The sequence below is a fragment of the Biomphalaria glabrata genome, chromosome 3 (genome assembly GCF_947242115.1).
Source record: "Biomphalaria glabrata chromosome 3, xgBioGlab47.1, whole genome shotgun sequence".
NCBI classification, from domain to species: Eukaryota; Metazoa; Mollusca; class Gastropoda; family Planorbidae; genus Biomphalaria; species Biomphalaria glabrata.
Genome location: NC_074713.1, coordinates 44,605,311 through 44,632,888, shown reverse-complemented (window position 1 = coordinate 44,632,888; position 27,578 = coordinate 44,605,311). Strand labels below are relative to the sequence as shown.

Below are 27,578 nucleotides of genomic sequence, written 5' to 3'. Positions count from 1 at the left end.
CAAGGTTTAACTCTATGCAATTGCATTATTACCAAGTGTTCAACAAATCGATAAAATGTAAGAATAACAAATGTTATGTATAATTGGTACTTTCGCCACTTTGTAACAAGAGTGATAGAAACTAATCATTTTCTATGAAAATTTGTCAGATTGGCTGGTCAAATCGCGGTTTGCTTCGGTACATTGTAGGAACAAGGAGAGGCCGCTCGTGGGCTCGGCCTTCGCATAGAGGAGGAACCTACGATGTTGGCTCAAGGAGCTGTGTCTCACGGGTGTGAATAAATGATCTTTTTATTGGGGGCCTCCTGACAAAGAGGTTGATGAAGAGTCAACTTCTCATCCTAGCCACTGGATAAAATCCTTACCCTGGTTAAAGGTTCATAAAAGGGATTTATCTCGATCCTTTTTTGAGTACTTCAAGAGGCCAAATCGCTTTAGGCCTATATTATAGTGGCCATTTCGCGTGAACTAGGCCTATTTATTTTCTATAGTTTTTTTTTTCTTTCAAAACAACACTGAAATCGAGTCTACTTTGCATACCGATAGGCCTACTTCTTTTTCTTTTTTAAGACAGCTTCTTTGAAAGAACGTCTGTAATCTATTACATTTTTGAAAAATATCATTGAGTCACTGATTCATTCAAGGTCGAAATAAAATATAGATTGGAGAAGTCGAAGAAAAGTAACATAGAGTGTATGAAGGAATATAATAACTTTTTAAAAAATTTTTAGCCGTTGGGGGAAAGAGTGGAAAAGTGAATGTGCTACATGCATTAACGGGCCCAAAATATGAGCGCGTGTATATGTGTCGGATTGGGGGGGGGGGGGCAAAATATGAAGCTGGTCTTTCCAAATCAAAATGTTGGAGAAATTACTATTTGATGCACATTTTTTACAACGCCAAATGAATCTTTGAAACATTATTTCTTTTGACAATCAAAACAAAATCACGTCTTGAATAGTCCCTGCGAATAGGCGGATCTGGATAATGTCTGAATAAGGGTTCCAGAGATCGAAAAAAAGAGAGAGAAGGAAAGAGCGCCTAACATATATAGGGCCTACACTAATTCAGGGCTAAAAAAGTGTGTTAGGTGACCCTTTTATGCATGACGCGTAGGACGTAATCATCTTCTTTTTTAAGTAACGTCTGTATTATATAAGATAAATTTGTTACAATAAAAAAAAAGGGGGGGGGGGGGTGCGGACATAATAAACAATGGAACAAATCAACAAACCTATGGTTTACAGACCTATATATTTTGAGTTGTGTAAACTCTCTTGTGTGTTTTTCTTACCTCTAAGCCAAAATGGCTGCCAGGAAAGCAGTAGCGCAAGTAGCAGAGAAGGTCAAGCGGAAAACTTTCCTTTCGGCATTAATTCCTGCGGGAAAGGCAACGCCTGCTCCCCCCTTAGGTCCAGAATTAGGACAGGTACACAAATGCATTTTTTTTTGCCTCATATTTAGTCTTCATATTTGATTTTTATTAAAGATAAAAGCAGACAGAGTAACATAAACAATGATTTTTTTTGAATGAATAAATTCAATAATGAATGAAATTTGAATGATTCATTATTATTTTAATGTTATTGTTACACTGCAATGATTTGATTATCATTATGAACATAGTGTAAGTGATAAGTGTTACATAGACATCCCCCATACTCACTATGGCCCATAGTATTTAATTAGTAAACTTAAGTAAGAATCTAGTTTACAAACTAGTTTAAAATACATTTACAAATACATAGTCATCATGGGCGTAGCCAGGGGGGGGGGAGGGTTCCTTGGGGTTCAGCCCCCCCCCTCGCCAAGGGAGACAGACTTTGGTGACTGATTTTTTGCTTTGATTTTGTTTATTTTAGGTGAGATTTTAATATTAAACCATCACTTGCCCCAGCGCAGCCAAGGGGGTTTTGAGTTTAAAACCCCTACCAGGGGGTTTTGCAGTTAAACTTCCCTCTTCTATAAAACAAAACAAACAAAAAATAATGCAAACGACAATCCCCTAATTCCAAGAACATAACTAAGGAAGATTTTGATTTTAAAACCCCCTCCGAAATTTACTATATATTATATGAATTCCCCTCTTCAATATAAAAAAGCACACACAGAAAATGCTATGAGCGTAGCCCAAGGGGTTTTGAGTTTAAACCCCCTTTAGCGGGGTTTAAAGCTAAAATACCTCTTCAATATAAAAAAAAGCAAATTACACACTCAAAATTCTATGAGTGTAGCCAAAGGGAGTTTTAAGTTTAAACCCCCCCCCCCCCTTCTTTTCAGTGGGGTTCAAAGCTAAAAAAAAACCTCTTCAATTAAAAAAAAAGCAAATTACACACTAAAAAATCTTTGAGACTAACCAAAGGGGTTTTAAGTTTAAACCCCCTTTCAGCGGGGTTTGAATAAAAAAAGTACCTCTTCTATAGAAAAAAAAAATTAAAAATTACACACTCAAAATCCTATGAACGTAGCCAAAGAGGGTTTTGAGTTGAAACCCCCCTTCATCAGGGTTTGATGCTAAAAAATACCTCTTCAATATAAAAAAGCACACACAGAAAATGCTATGAGCGTAGCCCAAGGGGTTTTGAGTTTAAACCCCCTTTAGCGGGGTTCAAAGCTAAAAAAATCCTCTTCAATTAAAAAAAAAAGCAAATTACACACTAAAAAATCTTTGAGACTAACCAAAGGGGTTTTAAGTTTAAACCCCCTTTCAGCGGGGTTTGAATAAAAAAAGTACCTCTTCTATAGAAAAAAAAAATTAAAAATTACACACTCAAAATCCTATGAACGTAGCCAAAGAGGGTTTTGAGTTGAAACCCCCCTTCATCAGGGTTTGATGCTAAAAAATACCTCTTCAATATAAAAAAAGTGTAAATTACACACTAAATTTCTTTGAGCTTAGCAAAGCCGAAGGGGAGTTTTGAGTTTAAACTCCCTCTTCCAGATGGCTTTTTTTTAGTCTAAAACCACTCCAGATGTTTTTGAGTTTAAAATCTCCCTACAGAGAGTTTTGAGGTTGAAAACCCCCTTTTCAATATTATTCTAAAGCAAACTACACTCACCAAATTCTATGAGCGTAGCTCAATGAGGTTTTGAATTTGTTAAAAAAAAAACTCCAGAGATTTTTTAGTTTAAAACCCCACAACAGATGATTTGCCGATAAAACTTCCCTTTTTGATATAAAATCTAAAGCAAGCTACTGTCACCTAATTCCAAGAGCGTAGCCAAGAGAGGTTACAAAATTTCTGCTAGTAGCTGGACTCCATTAATAAAGTGCAGTGGATAGTCATCTGCCTAAATTGAAAAAGACTAAATGTGGCTCAACAAAGATGGCTAAGACGGTTTTTAGGAGTCAGTTATAGGGATCGGGTCTCACTCAAGGAAATGCTTTGCCGAACTTGGAGTCGACCCCTTGGTAAGGTTGTGACAGAGCGTCACATGAGGTTTGCGGGACATGTATTCCGACAAAAAGAATTACGCATAATGCAATGAGATGGAGGCCATTATGAGGAAATCGAAAACAGGAACATCCTAGTTCAACTTCACGCCACACTTTCATAGAGGTCCTCAGAGCAGGTGGGAAGAGGCTTCAGACATTGCCAGCGACAGAGTTTTTGAAAACAGCTTGCCGCCCTATGAGCCGAATGGCGCTGGAGGATCTAAGTCAGTAAGACCCCTCAACTCAATAAAACATTAAGAAACTGGAACAGACACAAAATAGAGAAGTGAGATTCATAACAAACGAATATTCACATTTGACTAGAGTAACACTTTTAGTAAAATCACTAAATTTAGAAAGCCTTCAGGAAAGAAGTCTCAAAAGTAAAGTAGCAATCATACATAAAACACTGAACCATAATCTTCAAATACAAAAACAAAATTTAATAAAATACTCTGAAAGACACAAAGATAAAGGCACATTCCTCGTCCCATATGCTAGGACAAATTTGTACAAATGCTCCTTCTTCCCTAGTGCTATTAGAGCATGGAATGGGTTGCCTGAGCTAGCCAGGAAAACCAGTGACTTGGCAGAATTTAAGTCATTGGTTAATATGCATGGCTGAAGGCATGACGCGTAGGACGTAATCATCTTTTTTTTTTTGAAGTAACCTCTGTATTATATAAGATAAGAGTAGCACAGGTTTTGAAATTAAACTTTTAATAGCAGAATAATGCACTGTAGATACCTCAGAATATGCATTTTTTAGGCTTTCAATATTGAAAATAGTGCTTGGCAGCGGGGCTATGCCCCGCGCTGGGGGAGCGCTGACCCATTGCTGTTGAGGGCGGGAAGTCTACAAATTTTTCACTAACTCCTGGAAGAACTTATTCCAGGGTATAATAAAGGTATTCCGAAAGAATGAAGATAAACATAAAGAATGTAATAAAGATTAATTATACATACACACATATATATATATATATATATATATATAGCGGGGGGGGGGGGGGGAAATCCCCCCCCACACACACACACACCCACTCCCAACCCCCCCCCCCCCCCCCCAAAAAAAAATTCTGGCTACGCCCATGATAGTCATAGTATAGTTACAATACTCAATAGTGAATAGTTACATACCTCTGCCGTGCCTCTGCTGTAGTCAGTCTAAGTCTAGTCCTAGACTCTATCTAGACTGATTGTATCATCTATGATATATTGATATGTTTATGATATTTCTTATCAACTTTGAAGTTTGATCAAAAAAATTCATAGAATCCCAAGTTTCTGTGGTGGGTTTGGCACAACTCGTAGGCTGATTTAGATCTGTTTATTGTACATCAAAGACTGTGGACAACTGGTTGTCACTTTCAGTCTTTCATTATTCTGCTTGTCAGGAAGCAGATTCATTATTATAGACTTCATATAAAAATAAACTTTATAGAATCCTAAATGCTGCTGGCAAAATCATTGGCAAAAAACATACCCCATTTGGGCAGTTGTTTGAGACAAACATCTCTAAAAAAGCTAACAAGATCCTCGAAATAAAGAATCACCCTTTGTGTCAGGATTTTGTGATTTTACCATCACAAAAGAGATACAAGACACTGATAGCAAAGACAAAAAGACACTAATCATTAAATAAGAACAATCTGGTATAAACTTTGTCACATGTAAATTATGAGTGAGTTTGGTGTGAATGTACACTTTGGTTTGTTATAGTTATAATGTTTTTTGTTTGGTGTAATGCACAAATTGTAAGACAAATTTCCTTACGGATAATAAAGATTATTATTATTAATATTATATATATATATAAAATATGATCCAACAGTAACACTCAGTAACAGTGTTGTCTCTCTTCCTGACCCTGGGTTTGGCACAGAAGAAATAAATGACGGACACATTTCCTTCAGGCTGATTTATATTGTCTATTTTATACTAAAGACCTGTACATACTTCACATAGCAAATAAAATTTATAAACACACATTAAAACAGTCTCAAATTACATATAGATATATATTATATATATTATAGATTTAATAGCTATAATTATAATAGAATAGATCTGTTACTGTAGCATGCTATGCCTGTAAATAGACAAACAAAATAGTATTCATCCAGAAACATGTTGTCTGTTCTTCCAGTGACATGGTAACTTCAAAACCTTTTAATCTGTTCTAAATTGCATTAACATTTAAAAAATGTGATCCAGTAAATTATTGCTATTTTTTTCCCTTTACATAGATGCAAATACAAATTGCAGCATTTTGCAAAGACTTTAACGAGAAGACAGCACATATTAAACCAGGAATCAAAATTCGCACAGAAATAACATTAAATGTAAGTTGTAGTATGTATGTGTGTATATATATATATATAAATTTAAAGGTCTTTCCTTTGTTAGGAAGCTAATTTGCTTACTAAATTTTAAAATTATTTTAAGCATAGTTTGATTTTTGTTACAAATTGTGGTTCACTAGAGTTTGTGTAAAATGATTACTTATTATGTCATTCATGTTTAGTGAATAAGATCCAGATTTTATAGCCTGGCCATCTTTGTAGCCTAGTTATTGTTATGTATGATGTATTTATCTTGGACAGCCTGATCGGTCCTATAGTATCAAGCTGCTGAATCCAATCACAAGTTACTTCTTGATGCAAGCTGCTGGTTGTCAAAAGGGAGCTGTCAAATCATGTAAGTAATATATATAATTTTTTTTTTTTTTTTTTGTAAAACACTCTGATTCAGATGACATGGATTAAAGCTTATTAAAGTTTGTTTCTTATTTTAATGAATACATACATATATATATATATATATATGTATATATATATAAATATATGTATGTATAATTTATGTTTTTTATTATTAATAAAATAGTTAATATTTATGTAATATTTATGCATTTGGACCATGCAATGGAAAGATTTAACACATCATTTTTTTAACTTTTTATTCATCACTTCCCTCCCTTGTATGAAGAATAGTATGTTTGTGTGTCCCCTTTATCAAACTATCTAAGAAGGAATTTGGGAACTGCTGTCAATGTCCATATTTGAACATCATGCATCATTATTATTGTCATTAACCCTTGGTCAGATAAATTTTGCTTTGGGCAAACTAGCATTGATAACCCAGGTAAGAATGAACAAAAGTTGAACTGTTGTCTATTATAGGGTTTGTCCAAAGATTAAAGAGGGTGTAGTATTTCACATAGCTACATTGAGTTAGCTGTGACATGCTTATTTTGTCACAATGTCTGCAGGTGCCTGATTAAGTTCTGTTTTAAACTTTTAATTCTGGCATAATTTGGGGAACAATATATATATTTTTAAAAATTATAATTAGTTTGTATATAATGTGGAAAATGGCTTGTAGTTTAATGTATTTTAATGTATTTAACAATAGATGGACTATGAGACTAAATCCTTTTTTTTTTTTTTATTTCAATAGCCAAACAAGTCACTGGTATAATATCCCTGAAACATATCTATGAAATAGCCAAAATAAAAAGCCAGGACCCATGCTTTGCCTGCATGACATTAGAACAGATATGTAACACCTTCATTGGCTGTGCACACACAATAGGATTGAAGGTAACCCACATTTTACCACCAGGTCACTTTTCTTTAATCTATTTGCTATGTTAACAAGGCACTACTTTAATTTGTTGGCAGGTTGTAAGGCATCCTCCTAGTGTTGAAGAATTGAGGGAGTTCCTGACCAAAAGAGCAGAAGAAATAGCGCAAGAAGATAAAGAACTGGAAGAGACGAGAATATCTAAAATGTTGAGGTTGTAACTTAGTATTGAAAAATTGAGCCTATTTGTTTAGAATTGATAGTACCGGGTATACAGATATATAGTTTGCCAAAAAAAATTTTTAAAAAAATCAGAAGGTCAGATAATGCTATTTTGTAGGAGGCCACTTCAAATGTTAAAAAAGCTTTATAGCAAAAAATTACAATTATTTTGTGATAGCTTCAACAGTATCTGTTGGATACATTTGGATATCAAAATTAGGAAGTCTATAGGTATTAGACATATAAAGTGTTCATCATAGATTGTGATTTAATATGGTTACAAATGAAACTCTAGGGCAAGGTTGATTATAGTTTGTCTTTTTATATTGTAACTGTGTATAAGAATGTTATTGAAGTTTTATGTGTCAGTGTATATAGTTTTTGAGTAAAAGTTAAGAATTACAATGACCAGAGTATGCATGTGAGAGACAAAATGTTGATGACTAACAAATTGTTTAATAAATTTATATTTGAAATGATTGACTTTTGTGTATTTTATGTCTTGTTCAACCTTCATTGACTGCAAAATAGTCAGACCTTTTTTTTTTTTACTTGTTTAGATCAAACACCAAATTTTTTTTTAGGACTTGATTTCATATATTAATATAATAATAATTAATTTAATTTATAGAGTGCTGTTGTCAAATATAATGTAGGCTCAAGGCGCTGTGATAACATTACACACATAATCATGTGAGGAGCTAAAACAGATGGTTATTCATTTGTTCTTCTTGAATGTAGTGAAGCATGTTAGTGTTCATGAAATAACCTGGAACTTAAAGATGGAAAAATATTCCAATATTTTTAAAGTCATTTTTGCTTATAAATAGCCTCCTCCTCTCAGAATATATTAGTACAAATATTTGAAACTGTTAAATGCCCCTTACTAGTAATTTTAAATCTAACCCTGAACTGACACTACTTAGCCTTAAAGAAAGCAAACATGTAACTTGTGTTTATGTCTCAGTTGAAATACATAACACAGAATCTGAGATGCAAGAGTTCTACTAATGTAAAAATGAAATTCAAATAAACAAATAATGAAAATTAGTCACATTTTATTTCTACTTTTTGAAGCCTTGAAACATTCACAATTTTGTACATAGAAGCTTCAGAGTTTTCAACTATAAATATATGAAACATTTCATAGAACAAAGGGGTGTAATGCTGTACTTCCTCATACTGTACATATTTACAAGAAAAAAATGTTTTTTTTATTTACACTTGCAATAGGAAAAAAAAAATAATAATTTCACCAATATTTAATTCAAATTTCTTTTACCTCATGATAAATTGGTATAAAATATTACATACAATCTGAGTCTCAGACACAGCACTAGCCTTATGACCAAAATGACACTAAATTACTAATAAAAAAAAATTAGTATAGCAGTTAAATTTTGTTTTGGTAGTCACATACAATGTGTCAATAGAAACTGTTAATACACAAACTCTTATTGCATTAAGTACATACATTTGCTAATGTTATCACATTGGATCAGTTGTTTTTTTTTCCACAAAGTAGACATCAAATTGAATCTTTCTAAAGACTTTCCAACTATGGCATACTTAAATCTGTTTGACAGTTGACCTATTTCTCACATCTTGAAGGTTTATAGATCTGTTAGACTTGACATTCACACCATTTCATCATCAGCTTGGAAATACTGCCTATCAATATTTTTGAGCACATCCAGTGTTACATCCAGATCATCTTGCCTCAAGGGTTCCATTTCATCTTGCCCCAAATGAACCATCTCTCTTCCAAAGTTCATGACCGTCGTGTGGACATCCTGATTAGATTGCTGGTCAAAAAAATGGGATGAAGTGCTGTAGCTAGAACCCCCGGGTGCAGTTTTGTTAGGTGTGGTCCCTGAATAGCCTGCAGTGGGCAAATCTTTCAAGTGAAAGCCATCAGTTGGCAGATCTTTTAATTGGAAGCTATCTGATATTGGTGGAGCCCACTTTGAAGCCCATAGTTCACTGGACTTCTTTGAACACTTCCAGTCCATTTCTTTACGTAAATTTTTATCTGTAGTTGTCTGCATTTTGGCCTGAGTCACCTTTGAAATAAACTTGTTATAATCCAGGGAGAATGCAGGGGCTTGCAGCATGCTGGAAAGACTAGAAGGCTTTGCACTTAACAATTGCCTTAGAGAACTGTCTGTGAGTGGCTTATGTAGGGTCACAACACTCTGAGACAACATAGGAAGTGACTGCTGAGGAAAGGACTGCTTGTCACTTTTAGAAACTAAATGCATTAATGTTTCCAAATGCTTGGTCTTATCACTAGAGTCAGATTTCTGTCCAGAGGAATGAAAAGATGCTTTCGTGGCCTCGTGTTGAAGAAAGTTAACAGACTGAGATTTTTTTGGTAACTGATCATTGTTAACATGCCTGTCCTGACCTGTGTCTTCCTCAAATTTTTTGACATCTGGAGAATTGTTGTAGGTGGCTTGCTGTGTGCCTACCAGTAGTGACATAGCTTCTTCATAGGTGGGCAGCATATCACTTGACAAATGAATGCTTGTCACTGTGTCAGGCTGTTCTGATTTGATGACAAGCTTGCCACTGGGCAAAGTTGTCACAGAGGTTGTCATGTCATGACCACCCCAGCCATCTTTCATCCCCCGCCCAGAAACAGAGCCAATCCCACCAGTCAATGACAAAACTAATGCTGGTGGCACAAGTCTTTCATTGCTCTGATGCTCTTTCTTTGGGGGTGCATTTATCATTACCTCAGCTTCTGTGTTTAAGAAATTGGGCAGTTCTAGTGGCTTGCTCTTAGTGGTCAACTGAGACTTTGTTTGGAGATTGGCCACATTGGTTACCACAGGGCGAATGGGTTGAATGTAACCAACTGCAGAGCTCCCTAGTATACCAGAAGTCTGGATTGGCACAAATCTGTTGGGAACTGAGCTGGAGTCACTAATTGGAGTGGTGCAACCAGAAGTGTTTGGTCCAGGGGTTGGGCATCTGGGTGATGCCAAACACAGCTGTGAACTTGGGGTGAAAGGAGGTGAAGGATGCGGGTTATACATTTGTGAGCGAGAATTCCCATGTGGAAGAGGGGATGAAGGTGGAGCTGCTTTAGGGCTAGGAACTTTTGGAATTGGGGCAGTTTTGCCCAAATTATTAGGCCCTGCATTTGAGCTCTGGCTATCTTGAGCTGTTGTCCTCATCAGATGACTTAATTGCCCACAATGATTGTTTTTATCTGAGCCAACATGTGATGCTGACTGGTGAGACTCACTGCTATGGCAATTAGAGGGACTGGACGGAGGGGTCGGAATGCATTGTAGTTGTGTTGGTAATTCTTGGGATGTTGAAGAGATATTTTTAGTAACTTTAGGAGCGCTGTTGCAGCCAGGTCCAGATTGTGACAAGTTTTTGTTTGATTGCATTGCTGACACCAACTTAACCTGTTCATACAATTTAGTAGGATCAAGGAAATGTAACAGTTTGGTGTATGTCATCTCTGAAGAGTTAGTAGTGGGATAACATGATGTAGTGGCTCCAACTACATTACTGAAGTTAACACCCCTTGAGCTGTCACCTCTCAAAGGCATGAAAATCGTAGCTGGAGATGAATTAACTCTACGATTAGAATTCCCGTAAACATTGGCAGTGGTCATCCTAACTGCATTTGGACTGACTCTCCCAATGTCAGAGGTGGATGTCTTGCTAACAAAGCTGTGGCCTCCATCAGATGTAGGAATAACATTTATGGACCCATCGGATCTCCTTGCTTCACCTACACTTGAGTAAGCCAGGGTTTGTTCAAACACATTTAAGGGTCCATCCGATCTCCTTGCTTCAGCATCACTCGAGAAAGTCTGGTTTTGTTCCAATAGTTTGTTCAAACTTCTTTCTGGTAGTTTACTTTTCTCTTGAGATACTTGCTGTCCTTGTGGCAGCTCAACACAATCTTCTTTAGCTGACCCTTGAGAACTCCTGTTCCAATTAGGCATCTCACTTGTATCTGTTAGAATCTTTGAAACCAGCCTGTCAATCTGTGTATTGCTGACAGTCTCAACATTACCTTGTAATCTAGAAGGTGGTCGCTCTCCTTGAGTTTTTGTAGAGCTTGTGTCATTGGATACAGGACGTTCTATGGACAACCTTCTGTTCATTTTGGCAGGCCCTACAGGGCTCAAGAAAATACCATTAGAATGATTCTGAGATTGCCTTTGGGGGGCAACACTGTTTGTGTCACAGTCCAAGTCAAACATATTCTCACTATCTGCAAGGGAGACTTTGATATCATTTACTCTAGCAATGTGAGTTTTCTGATGAGCCAAAGCTAAAGTATTGGGAGCAGATAAACTTCTTAGGAGTGTGGAGTTTGGTTCTACCTTGTCTTTTCCAAAAATGTCATGATAAAAGGAAACATCAGAATTCTGTTTTCTGTGGCACATTGATTCTGTAATAAAGTCCAGGATATCACCAGGCAACTCATGATCAGAAGATATCTCTGTTTCCTTAGAAGAGACATTTGTTAATGAAATGCTTCTCATAGGTGTCAACACCTTATCTCCTGCTGGTACAGTCAGATACTGGGCCAATGTAGGGTGATTGGATGCTTGTAAACTGGTCTCCTGTTTGACATGATTAGGATCTGATAGTTGGTCAAGAAATGTATGTGATCCTCTATTTTGAAGTTGGCCCTGCTGGTTGTGTTTGGTTTGTACCAATGCATCAATGTCCTGTATAGCTTGCCTGGAGTCCATGTCCAAATTTACTGAAGCTTTCTCTCTGACTATTTTTGAAGCTAATGAAGAGGAGAGGTTGCATTTGTCTATTTTGTGGTTGTCTGTTTTGGTCAAGCAGCTGTTTATAAGTTTCTTGCTTGGGGGATTCACTGCAATCAGATTGGAGTTCGTAGACACAGGAAGCTTATTAACAAGGTCTGGTACCTGCCGATACACACTTTGCTTATTGTTTCTAGACTTGGCTGCCACACCTACTGACATTTTCTGCTCATGGCCAACTTCTCCAACAAAGTTATGATTCCATGCCGGGTCAATATCTAGCAGAGCATCACTCTCTACACTCTCTACATTCAGGCTAACATTCCTGCCATCTCTAGCCTGAGGCTGACCTGCTATGCTTGATGAAGTCTTCTCAGATGTTGCCACTAAGGTTTCAGTTACAGGGATGCTGGTCACCAAATCCGATTTAACCTGTGCAGGGCAGCTCATTTTGACAATATTTGGAGTAACACAGTTTATCTTTGCCCTAAGGTCATTCAGGGCTTTCACAGTCTCTTTTACAGTCAGATATTTGGTGTTTGGTATCATACCCAACAACATATCAGTGTCAGCTACTAATTGCTGGTTAGGTGCACCTACATCACCAGGAATATCAGCTGACCTGTCATCAAAACTGCTCAAGGTCCTGCTATCTGATGAATGCTCTTTATCACACTGCATGCCATCTCCAATATTGATGATAAAAACATCATCTTCCAAATCTTTCTCTACAGAGCGATTCACTTTTTTATTGCACCCATGTTCGTCAGTTCCAAACTTTCTCTTCCTAGCTGTCTGCGACGTTGCATTTGGATGAATGGAATTTTCTGTTATCTTGAATGGTTTACTTTTGTCATTGTGAATGAATTCTTTTGTAAATACTGCATCTACTCCTCTCACTTGCTGGTTGGTACATTTGTAAAATGCAGATGGTGATGAATTGTGTTGAATGGTGGGCTGCTGTCCAGCACTGACTAAGTGACTCAGCTCAGAAAGAAGAGTTGAAGATAGTGACATTGTTTTAAGATTTTGTTCTTTATCAGCGCTATCTCCAAAAGGTGTCAATGGTTTCCTCTCTTTGTGTTCTCTAAAGGAGGAAGAGGAAACATTTTCTTGGGCATCATTGAGATTTGAAACAGCAAGAAAATGATCACCATCTGAGTTTAAGCGAGAGTTCACATCAGGTTTTGCTTCTGGAGTATTGTCAAGACCAAGGAGCATAGTGAGATCAATAGTGTGGTCAGCAGTGTGACCATTAGTGGCCATATTGTGGTGGAGCTGTTCATTTGTTCTGGTCTGATCATGATGATTCACAGATTTGGTGGGAGAGAGAAGGATGAATTGTTTATTGGCAGTCAATGAGGTGCTAGTGGAGGTTGTAATGCTAGTGTGAAATATACTGGGTGAACACAAGGTGGTGAGGGACAAGACTGAAGTGTTGGCCTTAGGCTCAGCCATTAGACCTGTAGCTTCAATACTGACATGCCCAGTGGAGTAAGTACTGTCAGACTGACTAAACACTGGACTGAACAGAGAGTCATTACTTTTACTATGTTGAACTGGACTGGCCAGTGGCCACAATACAGGGCTGGAATTCAAGGTTTCTTTTGTCAAAGATGCATTATGAGGTGCATTGATGGTTAGTACAAGATCACTGGTCTTTGACTTGCCAGGAGCCAAACAGAGCAAATCTGCAGGCATTTGAAACTTCACCTCACCTTGACATGCACTCCCAAGGTTAACAAATAGGCCCTTAGCCACTTTATAACCTTGCTGTTCTTTCAATATTGCAGATACTGGTCTCATGTCTTTTTTGGTAGGGGGTGGAGTAGTGGAGAATTGGGGCGATCCAGAGCCCCCCAGTTTAGGACGAATTGGGGTGAACCTATTCTTAGTCACTCGCCTGGATGGAGTTGTGGAAGAACTATTCTGATTGCTGACCAGCGGCGTGGTTACAGATGCAGTACAAGAGGTGACTGGAGAAGTGTAACTTGAGATGCTGCTGGAATCCATCTGGAATGAGGCAGATGAAAAGCAGACCCTGCCAGGAGGTGGGGTCATGACAAAGGCTGTCTGAGTAGTGCTCACTGGAGAACTAGTGCTAATTATGGGAGACGACACTGTGGAGGTACTAATACGAGTGACTGGTGTTGTACATGGGGCAAGCGTGGAAGCAGCAGTTGCCATCACTTGTTGAGACTGTGCCTCTTTAGCAGGTTTAAAAGAAGCAAGAGGCGTTACCAGACTACTGACTAAAATTGACTGTTTTTGCAAGCAAAGAGTGCTATCAGTTTGGTTAGATTGGGTCAAGTGATCCCAACCATTTGTGACACTTTCAGGACTAACTGTTGTTGTAAGGGTTGTCTTTGTGTCGGATGTTACTTGTGAAACACATGCACCTGATAAAAAGAATGGGTGATTTTCTAAATTGACCTTTTCAACGCTTGGCTTTCTGCTCAATGAATCTGGGCTAGACATGCAAGTAATGTCTGCTGGGAGGTTAGTTGAAGATGAAGCATAATTGAGTGATTCAGAAGTTTTGCACACACTGAATGATGGGTTATGCTGCTGCATTTTGGTCTCTGTTGTCATTGCACTGCTGATTTGTTTGTGGCTTGTAACTGGCACAAATGCACTTCGACTGGATTGATTAGAGAGGGTCACAGCACTTTCTGTACACATGGAAGGATCAGTTATCACTCGGAGCTGGTTGCTTGGCAAGGAACTCAAATCTAATGAGGAAGAAGCCAAGCTTTGGGCTGTGCTGGCTATCACTTGGTCAGCTTTAAAGACCTGAGAAGTTCTCCAAGTTAGGTCGAAATCCGAAGACAAGAGAGAGTTTAGAATGTTGCTACTGGGTCTGTTGTATCTCATGCCCTGATCTGACATTTTGTCAGCATTCTTGGTGAACTGTTGAAAGTCTGGGCAGGACACAACATTGTGGAGATTGTTTACCCTGCCATTGATCACAGTAGGTTTTTGCACAAAGTGAATTTTCCCTTCTTCCTTTTTCTCCTGCTTATTTTCTTTTGAATCTTTCTGATCACATTTGAACTGTGCCGACTTGCCTTCCTTGTCAGGTTTTGTACACACCTTTAATTCTTCCATGCTGTCAGATTTAGTTTGAGCCTGGTCACTACAAATTACTGGACAGGAATAAGGTCTTAGCTTAGTGAACTCACTTATGTCACTTGGATGGATGGGATTCAGATTTTCCTGCTCCCGGACCCCCAGAGAGGTCATACAGCGTCTCTTAGTATCTCCATCAGGGCTTATATTTTCCCCATTTCGTTTATAGTGCTGGGCTAGTAGAGAGTCCAGCCCATTATTTCCCAAATGGCTATTGGCTCTTGTGATTGCTGGTGACGACATGACGGTATCTGTGCTGTCTGATGTAGTGCTTGGGGACAAAAACGCTGTCCCTGCGTTGGACAGAAGCTTGGCATGAGTCATGTCAGCCTTCTCTTGAAACAGCTCAAGCACATTATTAGAAAGAGAGTCTGAGTATTTCTCCACAACGCTTGCACTCTGACAGCGCTTTGTAGGGGTTTGTGAATTTTTGAAATTGGGGGCCAATATGTCCATAAGCCTGCTGCTGCCTTGAGCAACATTATTTTGAGCTTCTGTCAAGGGAAGTGTGTGCCCAGAGTTGATGTTACCATAGGAAGCATTACTTGAGCTCCAGGAGGGTGTGTAAGACTGGACAGAGGAGGGCCGTGGCTGAAGTTTGCGTTGCTTTCTCCCATAAACCCCTGGTTGAAATAAGGTTAGAGGAGACATTTTGGAACTTTGTCTTTGATTACGCTGATGCTCCATGAGTTTCTGCTTGTGCTGGCGTATAGTTTCTTTCTGTAAAAGTTTTCGCTGAAGCAGGACCTGTCCATCTTGAAATCGGGGTGATTTTCTATCTTTCTCTAACTGTTTAGGATGACCTGAAAAGTAAGGTATGTAAAATCTAAATTGCTTAAGCATTTACATGATTTTTATATATATTTAAACTGAAATCATAAATATAATTCCCCCAACTGTAAACTAGCAGATACCATGTTTTGCTAAAAATTAGTTTTAATTCTTGCGTTTTTGCTTAACATGCTTAACATGATTAGTCTGGTGGGAAGTTGGTGAAAGTTTTATAACAAAATGATTCCTTCACAAAATGATTCTTTAATAAATTAAAACAGAGGTTCAAGACTTAAACTAAATGTTTCAATCAATTAAAAGATTTTATTAAGGTACTTGACTGAAAAAAATTTGTGTCATAATCATTTTGTGGCATTGTAGTTTCATATTTACGAATTTTATTGTTTAGGTTTTCATTTAATACAAAATGTTCACAATACATAAACAATGCTAAAAAATTAAAATACTGTAGACACACATTTCATGGGAAGCCCTAAGGACTCTGTAAACATGAAAAAATGTCTTACTAACCTGGGCTTCCAGATAAGAGGCTAAACTTGGCAGCTGCCTTCCCATAGGAGTAGCCAACAGATACTAAGTGTTCAGACAATGACTTAATATCAGTCAACTGACGATCCAACAGCTTGGAAGCCCACTCACAGACTATCTGGCAGGATAAGGAATACAAATGGACATCTGGGCTTGGCTTCTGGAAAACATTATTATTGTGGTGAACTTTTTGTTTCAAAATCAAATGTCTACTTGTTGTCAATATGAGTTTTGCTTAAGGTTGTGACACAATGCATGAGTTTTGCCTCAATGTCACACACCAGTCCATTCATTGCTTCAATGAAGACTTTTATGAAAATAGGATTACATCAAAAAGAAATGAAGGCTAGAAGCTACATTTTTTACATGGATTTTTTAACCTCAGTATTCCCTCTGACAAATTTTGCAACTAAGTGCTGACTATTGTAACATAATTTTACTTTTAACCTTATGTTGTCTTTTTAATGGTAAATAAAGAATCACACAAGGAACAAAAAAAAAAAAAAAAAAAGCAACAGTAAATTGAAAGAAAATGACATAATTTATTTAGTAAGTCAAGAAGTCCACTTTTTGTTCAAATATTTGAAATATTAACTGTCCATCAAATTAGCAGCTAGCTATTTTATTGCCTTAATGTAAATTATTAGCCAGTATTTAGAAAAACATAAATCTAAACTGGGACAAGTGAATCAAGTGTAAACTTTACAAGTTGTGATTTAACTGTTTTAAATATTTTTCAAGAACAGTTCTGACAATACTAATGATAACTCATAAACATTTAGACTAAATTATTCTTTACAAAAAAAAATTTCATCTTTAATATTAAGACATTCTGCACATCTATTTAAAATGGAAAATATTTATATCATTCAAGATTATGAGATATGAACAGAATTATATATATTCAAAATTTTAAAACTTATGTTTGTTTGTTTTTTAAATGTTTCAATATCTTTGATGTGCTGCAAGACCTAAAAGATGTGTGTTTCTAGATGGATATTGATATCTTTGATGTGCTGCAAGACCTAAAAGATGTGTGTTTCTAGATGGATATTGATATCTTTGATGTGCTGCAAGACCTAAAAGATGTGTGTTTCTAGATGGATATTGATATCTTTGATGTGCTGCAAGACCTAAAAGATGTGTGTTTCTAGATGGATATTGATATCTTTGCTGTGCTGCAAGACCTAAAAGAAGTGTGTTTCTAAATGGATATTGATATCTTTGATGTGCTGCAAGACCTAAAAGATGTGTGTTTCTAGATGGATATTGATATCTTTGCTGTGCTGCAAGACCTAAAAGATGTGTGTTTCTAAATGGATATTGATATCTTTGATGTACTGCAAGACCTAAAAGATGTGTGTTTCTAGATGGATATTGATATCTTTGATGTGCTGCAAGACCTAAAAGATGTGTGTTTCTAGATGGATATTGATATCTTTGCTGTGCTGCAAGACCTAAAAGATGTGTGTTTCTAGATGGATATTGATATCTTTGATGTGCTGCAAGACCTAAAAGATGTGTGTTTCTAGATGGATATTGATATCTTTGATGTGCTGCAAGACCTAAAAGATGTGTGTTTCTAGATGGATATTGATATCTTTGCTGTGCTGCAAGACCTAAAAGAAGTGTGTTTCTAAATGGATATTGATATCTTTGATGTGCTGCAAGACCTAAAAGATGTGTGTTTCTAGATGGATATTGATATCTTTGCTGTGCTGCAAGACCTAAAAGATGTGTGTTTCTAAATGGATATTGATATCTTTGATGTACTGCAAGACCTAAAAGATGTGTGTTTCTAGATGGATATTGATATCTTTGATGTGCTGCAAGACCTAAAAGATGTGTGTTTCTAGATGGATATTGATATCTTTGCTGTGCTGCAAGACCTAAAAGATGTGTGTTTCTAAATGGATATTGATATCTTTGATGTACTGCAAGACCTAAAAGATGTGTGTTTCTAGATGGATATTGATATCTTTGATGTGCTGCAAGACCTAAAAGATGTGTGTTTCTAAATGGATATTGATATCTTTGATGTGCTGCAAGACCTAAAAGATGTGTGTTTCTAGATGGATATTGATATCTTTGCTGTGCTGCAAGACCTAAAAGATGTGTGTTTCTAAATGGATATTGATATCTTTGATGTGCTGCAAGACCTAAAAGATGTGTGTTTCTAGATGGATATTGATATCTTTGCTGTGCTGCAAGACCTAAAAGATGTGTGTTTCTAAATGGATATTGATATCTTTGATGTGCTGCAAGACCTAAAAGATGTGTGTTTCTAGATGGATATTGATATCTTTGATGTGCTGCAAGACCTAAAAGATGTGTGTTTCTAAATGGATATTGATATCTTTGATGTGCTGCAAGACCTAAAAGATGTGTGTTTCTAAATGGATATTGATATCTTTGATGTGCTGCAAGACCTTAAAGATGTGTGTTTCTAGATGGATATTGATATCTTTGATGTGCTGCAAGACCTAAAAGATGTGTGTTTCTAAATGGATATTGATATCTTTGATGTGCTGCAAGACCTAAAAGATGTGTGTTTCTAAATGGATATTGATATCTTTGATGTGCTGCAAGACCTAAAAGATGTGTGTTTCTAGATGGATATTGATATCTTTGCTGTGCTGCAAGACCTAAAAGATGTGTGTTTCTAGATGGATATTGATATCTTTACTGTGCTGCAAGACCTAAAAGATGTGTGTTTCTAGATGGATATTGATATCTTTGATGTGCTGCAAGACCTAAAAGATGTGTGTTTCTAGATGGATATTGACATCTTTGATGTGCTGCAAGACCTAAAAGACTTGTGTTTCTAGATGGATATTGATATCTTTGATGTGCTGCAAGACCTAAAAGATGTGTGTTTCTAGATGGATATTGACATCTTTGATGTGCTGCAAGACCTAAAAGACTTGTGTTTCTAGATGGATATTGACATCTTTGATGTGCTGCAAGACCTAAAAGATGTGTGTTTCTAGATGGATATTGATATCTTTGCTGTGCTGCAAGACCTAAAAGATGTGTGTTTCTAGATGGATATTGACATCTTGGATGTGCTGCAAGACCTAAAAGATGTGTGTTTCTAGATGGATATTGACATCTTTGATGTGCTGCAAGACCTAAAAGATGTGTGTTTCTAGATGGATATTGACATCTTTGATGTGCTGCAAGACCTAAAAGACTTGTGTTTCTAGATGAATATTGACATCTTTGATGTGCTGCAAGACCTAAAAGACTTGTGTTTCTAGATGGATATTGATATCTTTGATGTGCTGCAAGACCTAAAAGACTTGTGTTTCTAGATGGATATTGATATCTTTGCTGTGCTGCAAGACCTAAAAGATGTGTGTTTCTAGATGGATATTGATATCTTTGCTGTGCTGCAAGACCTAAAAGACTTGTGTTTCTAGATGGATATTGATATCTTTGATGTGCTGCAAGACCTAAAAGACTTGTGTTTCTAGATGGATATTGATATCTTTGCTGTGCTGCAAGACCTAAAAGACTTGTGTTTCTAGATGGATATTGACATCTTACCTCAGTCAGATCTCTATGGCAAGTAGTGCACGTTGAAGATATATCACCCACTCTTTTTTGTAATCCCTTGTAACCATATGTAAAAAAGGAGTTAAGGATAATTTTGTTCATTGGAATTGGATAATATAACAAGTCAACATTCAGCTTCTGGGATGGAATAGTTAAGCATAAAAAAAAAACAACAAACAAACAAGGAATAATTTTGATAAAAGAAGAGAGATAACTCATATTTCAAAACAATGTAAAAATCTAAAGCCTTAATACAATAAAAACATAAAAATACTTAAAAAAAAAAAAAAAACAACACAAAGCTTATATGAAGTGTAATTGTATTAATTAGTTTCGGTCAGTCATGTAATTGAATTTGTAATGAATCTAGACCAACAAAAATAAATCTGTGCAATAAGAAATATTTCTACCAATTGTTTTTGTTAAGCGCTATTTCAAGCTTTTAGCTATGATCGTATCACTTATTTTATCTTGACCAGTTGGGAAAAAGAGGTGGGGGTGGAAAGAAAGAAAGGGAGATCTATGTAAATCTCAGGTATGGTATAAAAGTCACTTTTTATCAAATATTAGCAGAATAATCATTTCCATGTAAATAAAGTAGATAGAAAGCAAACAAAAAAACGTTAGCATTCTTTTAAGGACAGTGTTTCATAATATATACAAAATTCAACATTTTCGCCACCATATTTTAGTTAGATATTGTAAGTAAAAAAAAAATATATATATTAAAACAAAAATGTCCCACAATCACATCCTTAATTTCAGATTACAGATGCTTGCTGATTTGTTTTATCAATTATATCAAAGGATATTTTGAGTTTCCTCTCGGACCAAGTCGCCTATGAGCAATCTTGGGAAAGACAAACTTCATAACCTTCCCAAAATCAGGTATAGAGAGAGCCTTGTTGCTGTCTGATTCACACTGCTCCCTGAAACACCAATCAAAATAAACATTTCGTAAGACAATCAGATGAAAATCAAAACTCTTAGCAAGTGTTTATTTGATCTTTAATGCTTTGTAAAAATATGGTTTCCAGCTCATGATGCTTATATTGCTATATAGTTTTTGGACATGCTCTTTCCAATAAAGTTAATGCATTATAACTAGAAAGGTCATCCAGATATATTTTGTGTCGACATGCCTAGTACAAATGTAAATATGAAAAATGAGGATTAAATAAAAGATTTATATCTCAATACAAGAAATACTTGTGAAAAGTCATTGACGTTTAAAATGAGATGTAACATTGACACAACAATTCCTATTCCTTTTTTTTTTTATGTAATGTTACTCTCAGCAAAGACAGATAACTGTAAAAAAAAAAATTTAAAAAAGGGAACAATCTACTTTCAAAAAATTTACAGATTTACTTTCAATACCTTTATTACTGAAAAACAAAAAGCCTCATAAATACTCAATACATGTATCCAATTATAATTTCTCAATGATTATCCAAGTTTATCTTCTAATTTTTAAAGAAAAGAGCTAAAAGGCTTAAAAAAAAAAAAAAAAAAAAAAAAAAAAAACAGGCAACTCCCAAAACCTTGTACTGGGTTTGGATTGGGTATAGTAAACGCTCCATTCTATCCACAATAAGAGTTGCTGTGTAAATCATGTTCCCTTAGGTAAAAAGTAAATGAAGATTTATAAAATACATCAAAGAATATTTACCTGTAATGTTCATATACTTCTTTATTTGGTAAAAACACAGACTGGTCAGAAGTCTCTGCATAGTTTTGTCTGATCCACTTCACTGCAGTTTCTGTTCTCTTGGCCATCACTGTTAGGGGCCTAGAGATGTGTCTAAGTGAAAGAAATGTTTCATAGAGCACTTTTTTTGGTTTCTATAGTTTGCTTCAATGACTAAATGAAGAATGAAATTCTCCTGGCATTTATAATAATAATCATTAATTGCATTATTTTGAATAAAAAGTATGACTGGTTAGATGACGTATTGATACCCAACATTCTCTACTAGCAGACAGGGCACATGTATCTATGTAAAACAAACTCTACATGAAAGGTTTTAAATGGCTCAAATACAACTAGTTCATGTATTATATCATATCTCTTCTTCTTTTTGAGACGTTTTACAGATCACAACGAAAGACTCAAAAGTTACATGTAAATCAATGGCTATGAAAATTCCAGATCTGCATCAAAAGTAGCATTATAGAAGTATCTTTGTGTTGTCTTCTTAACCCAGGCTTCTCAATTGAGCAGTCTAATGGAAATAATTATAATAATGGCAATGTCTTCCATTTTGAAGATTAAGAACAAGTCCAGCGTTTCACATGACAATGCAAACAGAGTTGCGATCTGCATATGTTTACGCATATTGTGCAGACAAAGCCGTTGTCTCCTGGAGGTCTATAAAAGTTTTCTTTTCGTCTTCTGTGCCTGTCTTCAATAAGATCTTTTCTCTGGGTGTCAAATAAATTGAAATACAAATGACTTCTAATCCTAAAATGGTTTCCACAGAACCTCACTCATTCGTGCATACATAATTTCAAGATCATTTCTTTAAAAAAAAAATCTATATAAAGTAATTCATAAAGTGTGAGACATTTTCCAACTCAACTATAACATAAACAGATTCAACTTAAGACTTACACTCTATTGCTATCATCGATGCCATCTTCTGTGGTCTCCTCAGTAGGCAACTGTAAGTACAGCATATACTTGTCTAGCTCTGATAACTGGGAAACTTGATTCTGAAACATTCAAATATAGTTTGTGCAGTTGTTTTTATTGTATCTTATTTTAAACAGCCCATCTTCTTTATAAATATCTCTTATGCAATGTTTCTTGATTTTTTACAAGTGATGTTCCCTTAAACAAAAAAATGTACATTCCCACCCACCACCCCACCCTCCATCCAGTTGGAACTTGGGATGTAGCCTATTTGCTTAGCGTTTTTCTGCATTCTTAGCTTTAATAACTCTGTTTCATGGCATCTATAATACACTATTTCTCCTATAAACCCCACCAAAGAATAAGCCCACTTTTCAGGGAATTTCTTAAAAAGTCTGTATCTCTATGGGCCACACAAAAAGGGATTTTTTTTTATCCTATGAAGAACTACTGCATTAGAATTTTAAAACAGCTAATGAAATGTGGTGAAGTATTATAAGCCATTGCAAATAATGAAATTAAGAAGGGATGTGAGAGACCTTTGAGTCATGTGTTTTAGTGATGGGCTTAATCAGGAAGGCCTTCACACAAAAGATGTCAACACAATTATATGTCATTCAGGAGAAAATTTACTATCCTGACATAAAAAAGATGGGTATGCTCTAAAATCACATTAGTACTGTTTTCTTTAAAAGGTAACATTTTGAAATGATTTGTCACAGACATCTCTCAGTAGGTTTTTACTTTATTAATAATCTAAAATATATTTATAACTATGATGCAAATACAACATATATATTTTAAAAAGACCCTCTTATAAGGCCATTTTGTTGGCACAAGAGAAGCAGGGTCCACAATGGAGAAACACTTTTTCCTAGATTTTACTCACCAGAATACTAGCGACTTTATCATTCTCCACCCTGAAATATTACAAAATAATACACATAAGACATAGTACACAAGGAAATGTGCAATTAAAACAAAATAATTTTTAGTCTTCAAATGCAAAGGACAAAAAATTTTTTTTATTTAGATCTAAATAGAATTTAAAAACTAGCAACTTTACAACTAATTGAAACTTGTAAGGGAAATAACTCTTTCAATTAGCTAGAAAAACAAAAAAAAAATCTTTAAATAATAATTATAAACATTCTAGTATATAAACTAAAGAGATACATTTCTAGACTCAAGGAAATCAAGAGTAGTGTTTACAAATGTAATAAAATACCACAGAATATGAACTTATTTCAAATAATATTATTAAATGTCATATGCGCATTCACTTAAAGGAATAATATCCATACTCTCCATAAATAATTTTGTTAAACTTTAAATAGAAGATTCTCACCGTAAAAACAAAGTGAATTAGAACAAAAAATTGTTTCAAATATTACACAAATAGTTTAAGTTGTTAAACTTTTTCTTGTGATGCCCTGATGTATTTTAAACAATAAACAATAAATAAAAATTATATGTATTACGTTTTAACAGCCTCATCTAAATAAGGAGATGTACAAGTATTTTGATCCAGCGGTTCCTCCTCCATTCTTACAGCAAAATTGTGAACCTTGTTACCTAAAATATTAAACACAAACAAATTTTAACACACAAAATATGAACTTATCTATCTATTTATTCTTAGTAAGATTAGAAGTTTAAGCACTAAATTAGCTTGTTTTTTAATTAAATATCTTTACAGTGCTATCCACTATTCACTCACATTATTGATAACTTTTAAACCCAATTTTAGATATATATAAAAAAATCCCAGGCAAAAAACAAACAGGAGAAAAGTGAACGCTGCCCAGTCATTGAAATTAAATACTAGCATTGGTTATAAAAATGTCAGTTGCTTATTAAACGCAATAGTAACTAAAACTGAACAAGGCCACCCCTTACAAATTTTGTGCAATGGAAATTGAAGAATATTATCTAAGGCTGAAAACTAAAAATAGCTAGCTATTTGGTGTTTATCCAATGTACAGAATACAGGGAATGTTGATTAACTATTATAGATATGTAATTTAAAAATACAGGCTGCATTTTTACAATGGTTCTTTAAAATTTCTTCTCCAGCACATTTTTATACCTGGGATAGTTAGTATCTAAAGTATATGGTAAACAAATCAAAATAGGTCACACATTTTAGGGAATCAAGCTTGTTTGATTCACCACAAGAAGTTTTTTGTTAAAAAAAAAATTTGAGACCCTGTGACATATAATCAGCTTTACAATTAAATGCTTCTATCTTGATATTCAAAAGTTCTTCTTAAAATTTAATTAATCATTAAAAGAAAAAAATTCTAAATAAGATACAGTCTAAACTCTTGTTTTGAACAAATGCAAAAGTTGAACAGTAATATCTCTGTGAGAAAACCATTTCCAGAAATCTCATACATAGCCGCAACATAGGTAGGCCAATATTTAATCAAACAAGATCTATTATTTATTATATATAACTATAAGAAACAATTTAACAACAAAAAAAAAAGTTTACGAACAGTGGCGTAGCTGGGGTTGGGGGAGAATTTTAAAATCCCCCCGGGCCCCTACTTAAGGGGGGCCCCAAAATGAGTGTTTTTTTACATTAAAAATTAAATATTATAGGCCACCAAAGAGGTCAAGCCGCTCTGGCCCAAACGATGGAAAATTCCTAGCTACGCCCCTGGTTACAAAATAATCAATGGACTAGTGAAGTGAAAGGTGAAACTAGCTTGATTAAAAATTAAAATATATTAACATCAATTCTAATCTTTATCTTGTAATATTATAATATAGATATTATTTCTACTCTGTTTAGAGTTAGAGTTTAGATTTACTAGATTTGACTAGTAAGATCTAGAATCTAAATTATTCTAGGTACTAGTTACTAGACATTTTAGTATTATTATTATTTATAAGTCTAGAATTGAATATATTTTATAATATTTATATTAATTATAATATATAGTATATAGATATCTATTATATTATAGATCTAGAATCTAGAACCTTAAAATGTTAAATAGTTGCCTTGCCTATAAATATAAACTTTTACAATGTTTTTAACTTAACAACGACTCAAGACAAGTCAAGTCATTGAGTCAAGTATTATAATAATAATTTATAAGTCTAATAAGTAGAATATAACTTTATAAGTCTAAGTCACTCTCTCTAAGTCAAAGTCTAAGGTCTAAGACTAAGTCTAAGTCTAAGATTAAAGATTGCTTACCAAGACTAGATTCTAGATCTAGATTTACTATATGTAAATCTAGAGATCTAGATTTATACTAAAACTGACAAACTCTGCAGATCTTTATTTGATTTTGAGTAACATGAAAATAGTAATAAAATCATGGTTCTTTGAATCTTATTGAGTTATTCTTGTTTAATCTTTGACTTGTTTGGTGTAAAAATTATTCTTAAATTCTACTAAAAATACTAAAAACATGAAATAGAGGAACTGGGATCTCTAATTAAATGGTTGAGAACAATAATCCATGTAAGAAACACATTCAAGGTTGATGCTTGCTATATGATATTACAGAATTTGTTTCTAATTAATTAATCACAAGTCCAATTTGTGTTTATTAATTATAAAAAGTCCTTCATGTTTACAGCATTTCCTCGTAGAAAATAGGCGACATTTTATAAACAATGGACTAAAGCGCATGCGTCGAAAGAAAACTTCCGTTGAATTAAATTAAAATAAAATTCAAAATTACACTAATGCAGAACAATATTTTTCTTATATATCGATTTGAGCTAAATATCTAGAACTAGGGTTAATTGATGATTCAAAAATATGAACTAATCTTTAATATAACAAGATACTTTAATACATTTGTTTATTTTAAAATATTTTGTTAAAAAATAAAAACAAGAGATTTGTGTTGTTTTGTTGTTAGTCCTGTTTTGAAAAAGTAAAATTTTTAATTTAGCAAAGAATTAAAATATAGATTTAAAAAAGAAAGATACAAACACGTAGTATGACTCCTTGAGTGAGTCATTGTAATCTAAGCCAATCAATAACAGTAATAAAAGCCATGTACCGGAATCTCTTAAAATTATACATAGTGAAATAGATACTACTAAAGGAAAAAAGGTTAAACTAAGACACGAGAGCAGAAACTATGCAGTTAACTGTAATGTATAATATGTCGCCTTTTCGTCGACGGCCGTTTTGGTGACAGGCTTTTTTGGCGCTAAGAGTTCTGTCTATGCTTCAGAAAACAGCCACAATATTTCATACTTAACATTATTTTTTATACGAAAAAATATGCATTTTTTAAAAAACTATTTAACAACTAGATAACGCGAACTATAAAAAAAAAAAAAAAAAAAAAAAAGCTACTCTCCACATTTAGACTATATGCCTATGATGTAAAGTCGTCAGTTTCTGTTTCCTCGGAATACGAGGGTGTCATATATATATATATATGGCCAGTAAAACAACCAACCGCCTTAACTTTTCCCCTACTCATGTCAGGTGTAGGCCTACACTTTGGAGCTGGGTGGACTCAAGAGGCGCCCTAAAGATCCCGTAATTCGGTGATTTCAAGTTTCTGTTTAGATCTGTTTCTTCAATTGTTAAAGAAACCTTAGCCAGTGTAGTAAAAGCTTCGCTTTATATCGTGTTTAAGTAATCAGCTCGAAAGTCTGGTTTATAGTTTGCTAAAGGATCCCCACAGATGAAGTGAATCAGACTATCCATACGATGTGTACGCAAAAGTCAAACTCTATGTGCTGTTACAGCTAGAGCTGTTTCTCTGAGTTGATCAATGTTTGGTATCCTCCCCTTCGCTTCACGAAATTTGACAGTAATTTGACACAAATGATCATTGTATTGTTTTCTAAGAATCTAATACACAGCTAATAGCTTTCTTTGTGTTGTTGCATCTTCCTGATTCGACGTCATCTAATATGAGTTCACTTTTTAAAAAATAAGAAGAAAATAGTTTAT

The 27,578-nt window shown here is 35.0% G+C and overlaps 2 protein-coding genes across 2 annotated transcripts; one reads left to right on the top strand and one right to left on the bottom strand.

The window, feature by feature from the left end:
* Window positions 1–1,269: 1,269 nt before the first annotated feature.
* On the top strand, window positions 1,270–7,723 carry LOC106050142 (39S ribosomal protein L11, mitochondrial-like). Its single transcript, XM_013205086.2, has 5 exons — window positions 1,270–1,429; window positions 5,686–5,781; window positions 6,043–6,136; window positions 6,896–7,038; window positions 7,120–7,723. Exons 1-5 carry the CDS (start codon window positions 1,307–1,309, stop codon window positions 7,240–7,242), a joined length of 579 nt encoding a protein of 192 aa, XP_013060540.1. The 5' UTR covers window positions 1,270–1,306; the 3' UTR covers window positions 7,243–7,723.
* Window positions 7,724–8,284: 561 nt separating this feature from the next.
* On the bottom strand, window positions 8,285–26,302 carry LOC106050140 (mucin-17-like). Its single transcript, XM_013205084.2, has 9 exons — window positions 25,848–26,302; window positions 24,118–24,211; window positions 23,526–23,556; window positions 22,616–22,716; window positions 21,674–21,805; window positions 20,814–20,930; window positions 19,993–20,071; window positions 16,426–16,603; window positions 8,285–15,926 (listed from the first exon to the last, which is right to left on the bottom strand). Exons 2-9 carry the CDS (start codon window positions 24,180–24,182, stop codon window positions 8,881–8,883), a joined length of 7,749 nt encoding a protein of 2,582 aa, XP_013060538.2. The 5' UTR covers window positions 24,183–24,211; window positions 25,848–26,302; the 3' UTR covers window positions 8,285–8,880.
* Between the last annotated feature and the right edge of the window lie 1,276 nt (window positions 26,303–27,578).

What these genes read in the sequence shown, in the direction of transcription:
- LOC106050140 (XM_013205084.2), bottom strand. Translation starts at nt 24,182, where the DNA reads ATGGAGGAGGAACCGCTGGATCAAAATACTTGTACATCTCCTTATTTA. An exon ending in ATAAAGTCGCTAGTATTCTG is followed by an intron (nt 22,717 to 23,525) that starts GTGAGTAAAATC and finishes TGAATGTTTCAG; the next exon opens with AATCAAGTTTCCCAGTTATC. An exon ending in ATCGATGATAGCAATAGAGT is followed by an intron (nt 21,806 to 22,615) that starts GTAAGTCTTAAG and finishes TCTTTCACTTAG; the next exon opens with ACACATCTCTAGGCCCCTAA.
- LOC106050142 (XM_013205086.2), top strand. Translation starts at nt 1,307, where the DNA reads ATGGCTGCCAGGAAAGCAGTAGCGCAAGTAGCAGAGAAGGTCAAGCGG. An exon ending in TAGGTCCAGAATTAGGACAG is followed by an intron (nt 1,430 to 5,685) that starts GTACACAAATGC and finishes CCCTTTACATAG; the next exon opens with ATGCAAATACAAATTGCAGC. An exon ending in GCACAGAAATAACATTAAAT is followed by an intron (nt 5,782 to 6,042) that starts GTAAGTTGTAGT and finishes TATCTTGGACAG; the next exon opens with CCTGATCGGTCCTATAGTAT.